Raw genomic sequence first — 15,096 nt, forward strand, 5'->3', positions numbered from 1 at the left:
TACTTACTGTTTCATGGCTGTGACTTCTGTACAATTTTGATACAAGCAAATTCCAAGATGCTGCTTTTATTTACAAAATAACACTCAATATTTTGTCATTCTGAAGTAAAGTATGAATGAATTGTACTATCACACTCATTGTATATCTTTATTTTGTCATTCTGAAGTAAGGTACGAATGAATTAAACTATCACACTCTTCGTATAGCTTTATTTTGTCATTCTGAAGTAAGGTACGAATGAATTAAACTATCACACTCTTCGTATAGCTTTATTTTGTCATTCTGAAGTAAGGTATGAATGAATTAAACTATCACACTCTTTGTAAAGCTTTATTTTGTCATTCTGAAGTAAGGTACGAATGAATTAAACTATCACACTCTTCGTATAGCTTTATTTTGTCATTCTGAAGTAAGGTATGAATGAATTAAACTATCACACTCTTCGTAAAGCTTTATTTTGTCATTCTGAAGTAAGGTACAAATGAATTATACTTTCACAGTCTTCGTATAGCTTTATTTTGTAATACTGAAGTAAAGTACGAATAAATTAAACTATCACACTCTTCGTATAGCTTTATTTTGTCATTCTGAAGTAAGGTACAAATGAATTATACTATCACATTCTTCGTATAGCTTTATTTTGTCATTCTGAAGTAAGGTACGAATGAATTAAACTATCACACTCTTCGTATAGCTTTATTTTGTCATTCTGAAGTAAGGTACGAATGAATTAAACTATCACATTCTTCTTATAGCTTTATTTTGTCATTCTGAAGTAAGTTATGAATGAATTAAACTATCACACTCTTCGTATATCTTTATTTTGTCATTCTGAAGTGAGGTACAATTGAATTAAACTATTACACTCTTCGTATAGCTTTATTTTGTCATTCTGAAGTAAGGTATGAATGAATTAAACTATCACACTCTTCGTATAGCTTTATTTTGTCATTCTGAAGTAAGGTACAAATGAATTATACTATCACATTCTTCGTATAGCTTTATTTTGTCATTCTGAAGTAAGGTACGAATGAATTAAACTATCACATTCTTCGTATAGCTTTATTTTGTCATTCTGAAGTAAGGTACAAATGAATTATACTATCACATTCTTCGTATAGCTTTATTTTGTCATTCTGAAGTAAGGTACAAATGAATTATACTATCACACTCTTCGTATAGCTTTATTTTGTCATTCTGAAGTAAGGTATGAATGAATTAAACTATCACACTCTTCGTATAGCTTTATTTTGTCATTCTGAAGTAAGGTACAAATGAATTATACTATCACATTCTTTGTATAGCTTTATTTTGTCATTCTGAAGTAAGGTACAAATGAATTAAACTATCACACTCTTCGTATAGCTTTATTTTGTCATTCTGAAGTAAGGTACAAATGAATTAAACTATCACACTCTTCGTATAGCTTTATTTTGTCATTCTGAAGTAAGGTATGAATGAATTAAACTATCACACTCTTCGTATAGCTTTATTTTGTCATTCTGAAGTAAGGTACAAATGAATTATACTATCACATTCTTCGTATAGCTTTATTTTGTCATTCTGAAGTAAGGTACAAATGAATTATACTATCACATTCTTCGTATAGCTTTATTTTGTCATTCTGAAGTAAGGTACAAATGAATTATACTATCACATTCTTCGTATAGCTTTATTTTGTCATTCTGAAGTAAGGTACAAATGAGTTATACTATCACACTCTTCGTATAGCTTTATTTTGTCATTCTGAAGTAAGGTACGAATGAATTAAACTATCACACTCTTCGTATAGCTTTATTTTGTCATTCTGAAGTAAGGCATGAATGAATTAAACTATCACACTCTTCGTATAGCTTTATTTTGTCATTCTGAAGTAAGGTATGAATGAATTAAACTATCACACTCTTCGTATAGCTTTATTTTGTCATTCTGAAGTAAGGTACGAATGAATTAAACTATCACACTCTTCGTATAGCTTTATTTTGTCATTCTGAAGTAAGGTACGAATGAATTAAACTATCACATTCTTCGTATAGCTTTATTTTGTCATTCTGAAGTAAGGTACGAATGAATTAAACTATCACATTCTTCGTATAGCTTTATTTTGTCATTCTGAAGTAAGGTATGAATGAATTATACTATCATATTCTTTGTATAGCTTTATTTTGTCATTCTGAAGTAAGGTACAAATGAATTAAACTATCACACTCTTCGTATAGCTTTATTTTGTAATACTGAAGTAAAGTACGAATAAATTATACTATCACACTCTTCGTATAGCTTTATTTTGTCATTCTGAAGTAAAGTACAAATGAATTATACTATCACATTCTTTGTATAGCTTTAGCAAATCAGTGGATGCAATGTGTCTTTATAAGTCCATCTGAGGCAAGAGGATTAAATAGAGATTGTACAATTATTAGGAACAGCATTTCACACACAAGCTCCAAACCCACAAGCTAGGCTCCATTCAACATACATATGATATTTTCAATGCTGCAAAACCATAAATAAATAGCACATTTACATATTACAGAGGTCTAGAGTTTATTATGGAAAACTGAAACACAATACAAGAAAAATGTAAATTTTACATACATGCATGCATGCATACATACATACATACATACTTACATACATACATACATACATACATACATACATATATATATATATATATTATCTTCTTGGCATCTGTCCGTCTATAGGAGACGATGGCGTAGCTCCAAAGTAAGCTTTTGTTTATCCTTCTTTCTAGCTCTCTTTTCAGCTTGTTTTATTTTTCTCTCTTCCTCTGCATTTTGAACTCCCTGCCTGACAGGTAGACGCCAGCTAGAACGGCTGTTTGCACAGCTCTCCCAGTCACTGACATTGATGTTTGCCGTCTTCATGTCCTTCTTGCAAACATCTTTGTAGCGCAGATGTGGTTGTCCAGTTGTTGTGCACCTTCTGCTAACTTCCCATATAACAGGTCCTTGGGAATGCGCCCTGGGTCCATTCTCTTGACATGGCCAAGCCAGCGAAGGCGCCTCTCGCTGAGAATGGAGAACATGCTGTTCATGTTGGTGCGTTCTAGAACCTCTGTGTTGGGAAATTATCCTGCCAATGGATGTGCAGAATGCACCGCAGACATCTCAGGTGGAAGCTGTTGAGTTTCCTCTTGTGTCTTGCATAGGTGGTCCATGTTTCGCTGCTGTAGAGAAGTGAGCTGAATACGCAGGCTTGGTAGACACGCAGTTTGGTCTTCTCGGTGAGGTTGGGGTTGTTCCAGACTCTCTGGTTAGGTCTGGCCATCACTGCTGCTGCCTTGGCAATCCTGCCGTTCACCTCAGAATCAATGGAGAGTGAGCTGGAGATGTTAGACCCGAGGTATGTGAAGTTCTCGACAACTTCCAAGTTGTATATATATTATATACTTGCTTAAAGGTCAAGTAAAACTGCAAACATCAAATATCCTGATCTGCCATAGCATAATGGACCTGCAGATTAGGGTCTATGTTGTGTTTTCTACTGAGTACTCCTAACAACTGCACAGATTCCAGATTTGACAGTGTATTATGTGACAGCAGATCTGGGTCTGTGCAGTTTGTAAGGATTCTTTTCTATCAAAACACAGGAGACAGTGCAGCTGGGCATGGGATATCCTTCCCATTTAATCGCAAAGACCAGTCTTATTGACTGTCGAAATACGTTCCTACTGACCAGACATTGTAAAGCATAGGATTTAATGTAGGCAAGTAAATATACACTTTATTAAGATCCAGAAAATTATAATATAAATTCTATTTTTTTAAGTCACAAAGAAGAATTTTATGCTCAACGTTGCTACTTATTCTCAATACAGAAATGCATTACCCATGTTAAAAACCTTTTCTGTAATTTACAGTTTTAATACAATAAAATACAATAAAACAGGCAAAGAGCAAAGTTCTTCTTTGGGACTAAAAAAGTTATATTAGGACAGAAAGGTGATTCAGCTACCATACAAAGTACGATTTTGTCAATGTCAATAGAAAAGGAAATTCCATCACACAAATCTAATAAGGGGATAATACTTGATTTTAATAATGTAATACCTGCCTTGCTTACCTTCTGGGATTTCAAGTCCCCAAGTCCAAGCTCATAATTATAACCTCCCATTATATGGAACATTCCAGAAATCTAGAAAAGAGAGAACCCAGAACCAATCTGACTACCACATCATTGGCTAGTGTGGGATACTCTTCCTCTCTAAATCAGACCCAAACAACAATTGGGCCAACAAGGTGATATCAATGAATCTTGCAATAGTGACAGGTTTTAAGTATTACATTATTAAAATTAGTTTACCCCTCCACCCCAACCCCCAACATTTTAATTGCAATAATAAATCACCCTTCACCATTGCCTTTCTGGATTTGCCAGTCTGCATGGGTAAAGATGGTCTGAACAACTTGGGACACAAATGTGGGAAGAAAAGGATGTAAACATGGTTTACTGCCTTACTAAAAGACTATATCTCTTCCTTCTCCTTCATCTGAACTGAGGGGACCCAAAGAGAGGCTGGGGGAATGTTCTGATGTTTTGACTGGTTCCTCAGAGAACTTGTTCGATCCACCAAAACTAAAAAGATGTCATCATCCAACTCCCAATACTGAGGGGAGCTGGGAATTCCTGACCCAGTGTCTTTCCAATGAGAGGGAGACTGGGGGGGTATTAAGGGCATCTTCATCCTATAACTCATCACAGAGGGTGGGACTGCTCCTAGTAGCAGGTTTTTTAGAAAGATGGGAAATGCCTTTTTTCCCTCCTATAGGGATACCCACATCCTGCAACTGCCCACATGAGCAGAAGATCAAAGGTCTGTGACCTGCCAGATCTTAACTGCTTTAAGGCAACAGCATGGGCATCCATTGTGCCATTAACAGGAAGGAAGAGTCACTTCCCAGGAATTGATATCCCCACATTTCTTAAGGCTGAACTAGAACATAGGTAAGAGTGATGCTGATCCCCTTGCCTAGTTGGATGAGTATATACAGACTCCCTATTTCCAACAGGACTAATTGGTAGAATTGAGATGGGGGTTGGGTATGATTTGATCCCTGTCTCATAACACTAGTGGAACTCCCACTGACTGGTGACTGGTACTTGAGACCAGTGTCTGGTGCCCAGTGACAGTGACTGGTCTGTAATTATGATCTAATGGACAGCCTCCATTAAATGATACACAGCGATATTGGCACTTTCCTTTTTAAGGCATGCATGTTCTGGTCTCTGGCACACCTTCACTGGGGCAAAGTTCTGCTATTCTTCAGGGGCACTGCATCTCTTGACTTTAGGACAGACAGATTCCATATACTCCTGTGATTCGGACAGAGGAGTTATCATGCGAGTCCTGTAATACTCTAGGATAATACTCTTCTCTAGGGTAGAGGAAGATCCCATACACACCTGGGATCAAAGAGATATGGATCCCATTCTATCCTAGTATGAACATTATACTGGTAAGAAAGGCATTACTTCCTCCCTTTACAGGTATGCTGACTCTAAATCAGGTCCCAGATATCACTGGGCCATAGACAACAGCTGGCAACCATCCATCTGCATGCTCTTTGTACAAGATAAACACCTGGGATGAGAATCCCACAGTGCCTTGTTTTGACCACATTTTGTGACATTCCTGAAATGAAAAATATGCACTGCTCTAGCTAGTACTCTCTGAAAGAAAAAAATATTTATGCAAATATCTGATTTAAAGCAGTGCAATAACATTTTTTGATGCATCAAAATCATACACTTATTTTAAATAAAATTATTTGATGCAAAATTTAAATTAGCACAGCCTAAGTGAGTACTTATTCTACAATGTACAATGTGCTAACAAAGTTGTGCTAAAATGATTTCAGTGAAGTACCTGAGCAGACAGCCTGAGTACTATTTGACAATGTACTGACAAAGTAGTGCTATATGATTTCAATGAGGTAAATGATCATACAGCCTAAGCGAGTACTTATTCAATAACGTACTGATATGGCAGCAGTGTAGTATGATTTCAATGCAAACTGAGCATTTTAAGGGAGTACTTATTCGATGATGTGCTGACAAAGATGTGCTGTAATATGATTTCAATGAACTGAGCATACAGCTTAAGCAAGTACTTATTCAAAAATGTACTGACAAAGCAGTGGTATATGATTTCAGTGCAAACTGAGCATACAGCCTGGGGGAGCACTTAGTGGACATCATACTAACAAAGCAGTACTATATGATTTCAATGAGGTAATTGATCATACAGCCTAAGTGAGTACTTATTAGAAAATGTACTGAAAAATGGTGCTATATAATTTCATTGAGGTAATTGATCATACAGCCTGAGTACTTATTAGAAAATGTACTGAGAAAACAGTGCTATAATATGACTTCAGGGCTGCAACTAAGCATACAGCCTAAGCAAGTACATGTTAACACATTAACCCCTGGAGGTTTTTGTCATTTTTGCCTGAAATTTGAGTAGGAAACACATTTTGAAAGCTATTTCTGAATATATCCTAAGACATCAACTTCTAGGTGATTTTCCAATAACCGAATTCCTAGCTGTGTTAGAAACATTGTTTTTCATTGGCTATTTGGTTCGTGCATAAGCAAGGGAGTAAAAGTTGGAGTTCTTTTTTTTCTTTTCCTTAATGGACCCATTATTTTTTTCATTGAGACCACTCTTTATTCCAAATGCCGATCTTATCCTACTTTTTGCAAAGATTCATCTGTCTGTTTTCAGTTTATACTGGTCTGCCTTAGATCTGAGACCAAAAAGTCTAAAATCCGGACAAAAAAAATCAGATTCTGACCACGAGCGAATTTGGGTAGAAAAAAATCGGGTCCAAAAAATGAGGTTTTTCCCTCTGTATTTTGTAGTCCAACTAGAACTTCCAGATTATCTGGTATCATTGTAGAGCTACATCTGTCTACCTTTCTATAATACCACCCACTTTAGTGTATCCTGCATGACCTTGATGCTACAGAGCTCTGCAGTAGGCTACTACCTCCTGCCACGTTAACTCATCGCCAGGGGTTAATGTGTTAATGAATAAGTGTCTACCATGATGTATAAAACAATTAAGGCACTGCAAGTACATGTCATTATTAATTCCCAAAGCTGATGACCAAAAGGGAATTAACATTCCAGAACCACAATTGGGTAGTAATGCTTAATACCCTTGGCAAAAATATAATTAATCAGCTAATGTCAAAGCAAGTACTAAAATAAAATTTCAGAACTAATGCACAGGAAGAATTACTTTCCCCTAACACCAGGTAAGGCGAATTGGAAAAACAAAGAAGAGCACCACTTAAACAACAAGTGGCACAATAAAGTCTACTCAAGGAAAAGCAAAAATTATTTCAAGTACTTGTCACTGGGATGAGTGAGTTGCAACAGTTACTCATCCCTGGCCTCGTTATAATCTTCAATAAAGTACACTTAAGGGGAGATTTCTCAAATGATGCATGAGGTACAGAAAAGTGTCTCAGTCAGTGTGAATATCATTAAGAAATTGATGGCTAATTGTGAAGCTGCATCATATTACTTTCATAATTTACCCATTTTAGTATCAAGCTTGCATTGGGTACATGTGTAAAACTCCACAGCTGGCTTCCATTGTGACATGCTCTAAACTGATGAAAAGAAGGCCATAAATTGGCAAAAGTAGGCTATCATTGGTGAACACAAGATGTTTTATCTGACAGTGCAAATCTGCTCTACTCAACTCAAGGACCAGTAAACATTAAAGTCTAACTCTGCCGGTTTTTACCTAGCCAGCATGAGAGGATGGGTGTTTTTCTGAGCCCTACCACTAAATTAACAAGAGAGCTAAAATGGCAATCTAATAATGGAAGTCATTAGAGGATAATCACTCATTTACAACAGTAATGGGTTTAATGCCATTTTTTAGCACATGGTGGCCAGTATATTTGGTGCAGGAAGAACCAATGACCCATGAAAAGCTTTCTCACATAATCACATCAATCCACACCAAGACACTTGCTGATAGTGGTGAAATTTCAGTGATCTGCAAAAGCAAGCACCTTAGACCAATTGGCCACCTGGGACCTCCATCCTGGAAGGTAAGCCAGGCAATAGCAATAAGTCATCATATATGTGAACCTCCTGGACAGTAGGGTTATCTTCCCAAGATCAGGAGTGCCTCTCTTTTCTCCCATCACTCACTGAAATATCCCATGAATGGAAAATCATTATTGAATATTTTCTTTCTTTTTACACCTTGTTTCCAGTGCAGGATATTTACAGTAATACTGCTTCTGTGATCACATGACTGTGAACTGACTTAAGCAAGGCAAGACAATTAAGTTGCTAATTTTGAGAAGCATAAAACAATTAACACCCTTTTGATTCCATCAGTATGGTTGGTTGGCTTCACTGTTTTAAGTTTGTCAATATGTTTAATATAATGTGTGATCAGAACCTAGTGACCCAAGCTTTGTGTCCTGACTGGGCTAAGAAAGTTGAAGACATGTGCCACATTGAAAACTTCACCATTCTCATTGAAAAATTCTCCATCTTTTGAAGTCAAAATGCCCAACCAAAATTTTACAAATCTGATTTGTCATAAGCTGACATCTCTGTTCTGTCACATGTATGGGTCATGTATTACCGCCATTAAAAAATATACACCACAATTTCTCACCCACCAAATATATTATCATCAGTATAATGAAGTCAGATAGTTCTTAAAATCTGACAGCAATATTTACCAAATTTTGGTCTCTTTTTATTTCATCTTTTTCAAGGTATCATTTCATAAGCTTTGACTACAGTAAATGTGACCTTCTGACTAAAACTAAACATTTTCAAAAGCACAAAATTTCCATTCACAGAGCTCAACAGGGTAAATTGCAATTTTTTGGCTCATGTGAATTTCATAGGGTGCTATTTTCTGGATCACGAAAGCTTCGGGAAAAGAGTAATACGTCATTAATTTTGTATTATTCAGGACTCATGATATAACTTAAAACTGAAAAGGTTGCTTCCTTTGTTCTGGATAATTCATGATTATTAGAATTTTCCCTTACTCAGTGAATAAATATCTTGGAGTATCTTAGAGCAGGCAGAATGTTAGAAATAAGGATTAAGGAACACATATGCAGAGAGTCATCTGTGATACATGAACATTGTAGCACAAAAGGGCATTCCAACATTCTGAATCAGACCAAGATCATCACATCTGAGGACAACACATGGAAAAGGAAGGTGAAGGTCACAACTTAAATATGATGGCAAAGGCTAACACTAAAGAGGGATAAGGGGCTTGAATTCCCACCCATCTACACCAGTCTCCTTGAATCATGTGACCATAGTAGTCGCTGATGAAGGCAGTGTGATGTTGCCAAAAATTATGAACTGTAAGATATTTATGCTCACACTGAAGGAAAATTCCAATAATTATAGGTTACTGCATTTGTATGGGAAAATATGAACAAGTTTTTCAGATGGAAATAGTGCACAACATTGGGAGTACAGTATATCCATCCAACAAAACGAGTTCATATTTTCCCATACAAATGCAGTAACCTTTTTATTGTATGCTCATTTTCTTATTCTACCTAAGGCTTAATTATATAAACAAAAATATACTACAAGAAACATAGTAACTGAATGTATGTCATGTTCCAAACTATATACACAAGTGCAGATTCATCATTACACAACAACATTATTAATGCGCACATAACACCATCCAGATAAATTTGAATTTAGTCATGCGCTATGTTACTCATCTGTAACTTCTGCCTTGTATTCCTTTGCTGGAAATTTTAAGTAGCATAAAACAATTAACACTTTAGTAGGGGTTTCTTGGTCTTTTAGGGTTATTTGTATTCATGTTTGAAATCATTATAAACTGGATGATTTTGTTGTTCATACTTCCTCGAAAATCTTGCTGAATTCTTCTCAGCATAAAAAATGATCTTTCCACATCTGCTGTAAGGGAGTGTCAAACATGCAGGTCTGAAACTCAATCTGCAACTGCAAACAGCAGATTGTACTCTGCAATCAAACTGCAGAAAAGTATTTCAGCTCTTGTGATATGGTCTGTCAGATTGTTTGGAGTAAAATCTGGCTTCAAAGAAAGGTTTATGCTGATCACAAACTTTCCAAAAGTCTTCAATCTTGTGTAAGGGAATGATGTATAATAACTTTTGCATCTCAACAAATCTCTTTCACTTGCTAATTTCAAATGAATTGGACTGTTTCACTCAGTGTGCTTGACCTATGCAAATTAGCCTAATGGTCTCTGCCATAGTAGTGCTTAAAGGACTTAACATCATCCTGATTACAATCTACAAGTCAAGCACTATGTGAAATGGTGATTGTTTAACTCTGACTGACTTATCTTTTAATTGCCTCTGTGGCAATTCATTCTACTTCCCCTGATGATAATTCGATAGCTTCACATGAGCATTTAAGCAATACTGTTTATGCAGGCCTTGTATTTTAATTGCCTCAATGGCATTCCACTATATTGCTCTATGCCAATAATCTGATAGTTTCACAGGAGCATTAAGCAGGACTGTTTAAACAGGCCTTATCTTTAGTTGCCTCTGAGGCATGCCACTCAATTGCCCCTGAGGATAATTGGATAGTTTCACATGAGCATTAAGCAGGACTGTTTATTCAGGCCTTATCTTTTAATTGCCTCTATGGCAATTCACTCTAATGGTACATACAAATAATTTGATAGTTTCACATGAGCATTAAGCAGGACTGTTTATTCAGGCCTTATCTTTAACTGCCTCTATGGCAATCCACTATATTGGTCTATGCCTATTATTTGATAGCTTCACATGAGCATTAAGCAGGACTGTTTATTCAGTCCTTATCTTTAACTGTTTCTATGGCAATTCACTATAATGCTGCATGCAAATAATTGGATAGTTTCACATAAGCATTAAGCAAGACTGTTTATACATGCAAATACCTTGAAGGTAAAACAAGGTGTCTCTGTATCTCCACCAGCTTTGTGTGGTGGAATGTTTAAGTTTATTGAAAATTATATTTTTCAAATCAAGACCATGTCAAGTGGGGTCTGGGATTTAAACGTTCTTGAGGTTTTGTTTTGTTTTACATGTTTTGTTATGACAGGTATGGTCTATACATGATATAACATTCTCAAAAGATTCATTCAAATATTTGCAGTAGTGAAACTTGTTCTTTTCTTCAGGCATGGACACAAATGTGAGAATTATTAAAGTAAACAGCTGCCATCTAGTCATCATATATACTTGGGCAAAGATTCATTAGCATATTTTCAATTCAAAAGTTATATGTTCAAGGCAAGAACAGAAACCACAGAACTAGATTCTCCCTTGATGTGATCTTGACCTTGAGGCAGGGGTCATGGCTATTGTACATGATAAACTTTCTAATAGGATATGCAAGGTTCTTTCAGGCAAATCATATAAAAACTTTTTTGGGCAAACCCAAATGGGTGACTCATTTAGAATACAGAATGGGGGCCAATGTAGATTTCAAGAGTGCCCCCATATTTTGGGCTATCCAATTTTTGGAGTTCTGAAATACCCTTCAGGTAGTAAAAACAAGGAATCTTTTTCTGTATGATTTTGGAATATTTTGAAATATATGCTAAATTACTGCTACAGCATTTATTTGTATACCTGTCTTATTGTACAAGCAATCCTGAAGTTATTTATTGTTTGTTTTAAGCAACCTAAACTTAAAGCTCAACAAGAGCTTTCTTTTTGTCTCTTTTAAGCATAAGCTTTAAATTTAAATAAAAATTACTTAACTTGAAAAATTTCTGTTCATCTCTCTCATCCCATAATGGCTTTCCTTTTTCAGCAACCCTAGGACACAGCAAAATGTTGGTGCCTGCTAGGATATGCCAAGGTTACTGTTGTTAAAAATTCAATAACTTTGTACCAGACTGTCAAACAAAATCAGCTATGACCTTCCAAGGCCTTTGACTAGTACCCTCCTAAAACACTCTTTATGCCAAATTAGGAATTTCCAAATAAACTAATCAACAAACCTTAAATGAAATTTTGGCAGAATAAACATAGCACTTAGAATGGCCAAGTGATGTATTTATTGGTGCTGCTTTTCAGCTGCTGGTCTGTAGACATTGAGGTGGTTCTTATTTATACAGAACAAACTTCCAGCTTTTACCTTTATTCTGTCAATCTCTCTTATGTGAAACAATACTAAAGAATAACATACACTATTAGGTGTTCACTGCACAATGCTTGCACTGCTACCAGCGTACTTTAATAAATTATTTCATTGTTGTACACTTAAATAACTCCAATTAAACACTGTTTAAGTACTAAGGTATTAAACGACTGTGATGTAGCAGTGTGTAAACACTCAGTGAGATTATTTTCATTCATTCATTGTACATGAGTACAACTTATGCAAAAATAAAATGAACACTTGTAATAAATCACTGCTCACCATCATGCTGTATATTTTGACACTCACAGTGGACTATATTTTGTACTGTGCTAAGGAAAGTGTCTGATGCAGTACATGTCTTAGGCAGTAATGTGTCATTTATTAACTTTTCATGTTCACCTTGTCAGCTATATATTTTTATTTGTATCCACTCAGTGCTCAGCAGCTGTGAATATATGGTCCATTAGTATGTTAATTGATACTATAAATTCAATAGTTTAACTAGTGTACAAATTAACAGTATTAATTCAATAGTTTAACTATTGTACAAATTAACACTAATAACTCAGTAGTACAACTAGTGTACACATTAACACTATCAACTCAATAGTTAACACTATCAACTCAATAGTTAAACTAGTGTGCTGTAAAGCACTGTTAATTCGATTGTGCAACTAGTGTCAAAGCACTCCAGCTGTGCTAGAGTAAACAGTAAATTGAGATTGACAAAATTCTGGATTTATCAGTGGATCATTTGTTTCTCATTTGTTATGTACTGCAAAAAGATTGCACTAATTTCAATTTAACTTTTGTGCTTGCACTCTCAAGAGACTAATTACCATATGTACTCATTTATAAGTCAAGCCAACTGCAAACAACAAAGATCCTGATCTGCAATAGCATAATGCCCCTGCAAGTCAGGGTCTATCTTGTTTGTTCTACTGATTACACATAACAAACTGCAAAGACCCAGATCTGCCAGCACACTGTGTGACAGCAGATCTGGGTCAGTGCAACTTGCAATGGGACTCATAAGTGAGTACAATACGGTACTAATTTCTTCATATCCAGTATGCTGACAAATATAGAACTGTATACTATATTCTACAGCGAATTTTGTTTTCTTTAATGTTTATGTTTTTGATCATGCAGTAATGCTTTTGATCATTAAGTGACAAAAACCCTGACATTTTTGGTGTCGTTCCCTAATCATTCTGGGAGTGGACTTTGTGAAGTCACTAATCTAACAGAAAACAAGTCAAAACTACTTCATTCATGATTCTGTTTAATCATGAATTTTTAAAAGTCTAATACTACAAGAATTCTTTATTTACCAGGAAATATATATCCCCAATTTCCATGAAAGAATATCTACATGTACCAGTTAATTACCTCATTGTTATCCATGTCACATGTACCTCATTGTTATCCATGTCACATATAATCAAGTTAAAACAAAATATTTATCTAAAATTTAAGGGCAGCTAAAAGAAACATAAAAAAACCCAAAGATCTCCTGAACTTGGTGTAAATGGCAGAGAAAGATTTCCATTATCATTTTGTACATTGATATGCATAGCTTTTAAATTGTCAATTTGAATATGTGCTTTTGTTGCATGTAACATAGTCCTTAACCAATTCTGAAGCATTTTGTCATGTTCAGTCAAAATCTCATCTACCTTGTCTCACTTATGAAAAATGAGTATTCTAAGTCACCCTTCATGCTTCAACAAAAATGTAGAATCTGTCAAAGAAGAAGAGTAACTAGGTGTGCAAGTTAAGTCTACAATCAAGCAAAAGTAATTAATGTTGATGATAATACTAAGGCTCACTGATATGGACTTGACAAAATTAAAGCATGCAAAATTATCAAACTGGGCATATTAGAGGAGAAAAAGCACATGTAACTTACTCTTTTGTTGAAACAGCTGGACAGAGAAGATTCCATTGTATCTCGTAGGGTTGGATTTGATCAGGTTAAGAAGACTGATTGGTTTTCTCTCAGTCCTTTCTTCCTCCATTCCTTGATGCACATTACTGATGACAGTCCATTCACATCAGCAACAGTTCCATTCTATGGTTCCTCATACACAGGCATATACCGCTAGTTAGTCACCATAGTATAATGTGAACAGTCTCTCTAACAGCTGTTATAGTAAACAATTACCACTGAAACAAAGCTTAATTTTCAAAAATACCTTGGCTTTATTATTATTTGAAATAGGCTTGATGGTTTTATAGATGTTATAGAACAAAAAAGTACACAGGACTGTAAAATATTCTGAGCTAAAATAATCTTTTTAAAGTAAGCTAATTCAACACATATTTAATCTTTTTTAGTGGACAATAAATGAAACAGTACTTGTTCAAAACCAGTCCCTGAAATATTATTTCAACTGACTTCACATGAAAGCTTGATTTCTCTCTCAATGTTAAAACTCGCATGTGAATTAATTATGGATTATTGATCCCACATTCCATGGAATTTATTTCTACCAGAAGTCAAATGTGGATGAAAATGGTCACCATGAAAAAGTATCCCAAAGTGAAAGTAGACCTCATGTTCAGTGTGTGCCACTTCCTGTAACTACATTCTAAAACAGACTACTGGTTCCCTCTCAGGTAATAGAAATGAACTACAAACACTCATGAACAAAGCTAGTCAATATCTGCAACATCTAAACAGAAGCCTGTTCTCCTAGATGAACGACTCTAAATATTCCACTTGCTGCATGGGCTCATCTGTGATATACTACAATTGGCTTTCTTCTGTCAATTAAATGGAAGCAGAGGCTATTACCAAAATGATGATGATCTGCCACCTAAGCTGCCTTGGTAACATCACTACTGAAGTATGATCAAACGCATTAACTCAAGGGAGTTGTGTGTATCATTTCAGTCAATATCATAT

The 15,096-nt window shown here is 35.5% G+C and overlaps 1 protein-coding gene across 3 annotated transcripts in view; it reads right to left on the minus strand.

The window, feature by feature from the left end:
* The window catches only part of LOC149783014 (protein CBFA2T1-like), a 197,813-nt gene extending 182,922 nt beyond the window's left edge, over positions 1–14,891 (minus strand). The window contains exon 1 of one of the 3 annotated variants that reach the window (XM_089934588.1): positions 14,098–14,888. In XM_089934588.1, coding sequence (XP_089790714.1) covers positions 14,098–14,206 — 109 coding nt within the window. In that variant the 5' untranslated portion in view covers positions 14,207–14,888. Of the gene's footprint in view, positions 1–14,097 lie in introns of all 3 variants that reach the window. The other 2 variants (XM_089934592.1, XM_089934593.1) reach the window with 2 other exon arrangements.
* Between the last annotated feature and the right edge of the window lie 205 nt (positions 14,892–15,096).

The sequence above is a fragment of the Sinohyriopsis cumingii genome, chromosome 15 (assembly GCF_028554795.1).
Source record: "Sinohyriopsis cumingii isolate HCF-2022 chromosome 15, ASM2855479v2, whole genome shotgun sequence".
In the NCBI taxonomy this organism is placed as follows: domain Eukaryota; kingdom Metazoa; phylum Mollusca; class Bivalvia; order Unionida; family Unionidae; genus Sinohyriopsis; species Sinohyriopsis cumingii.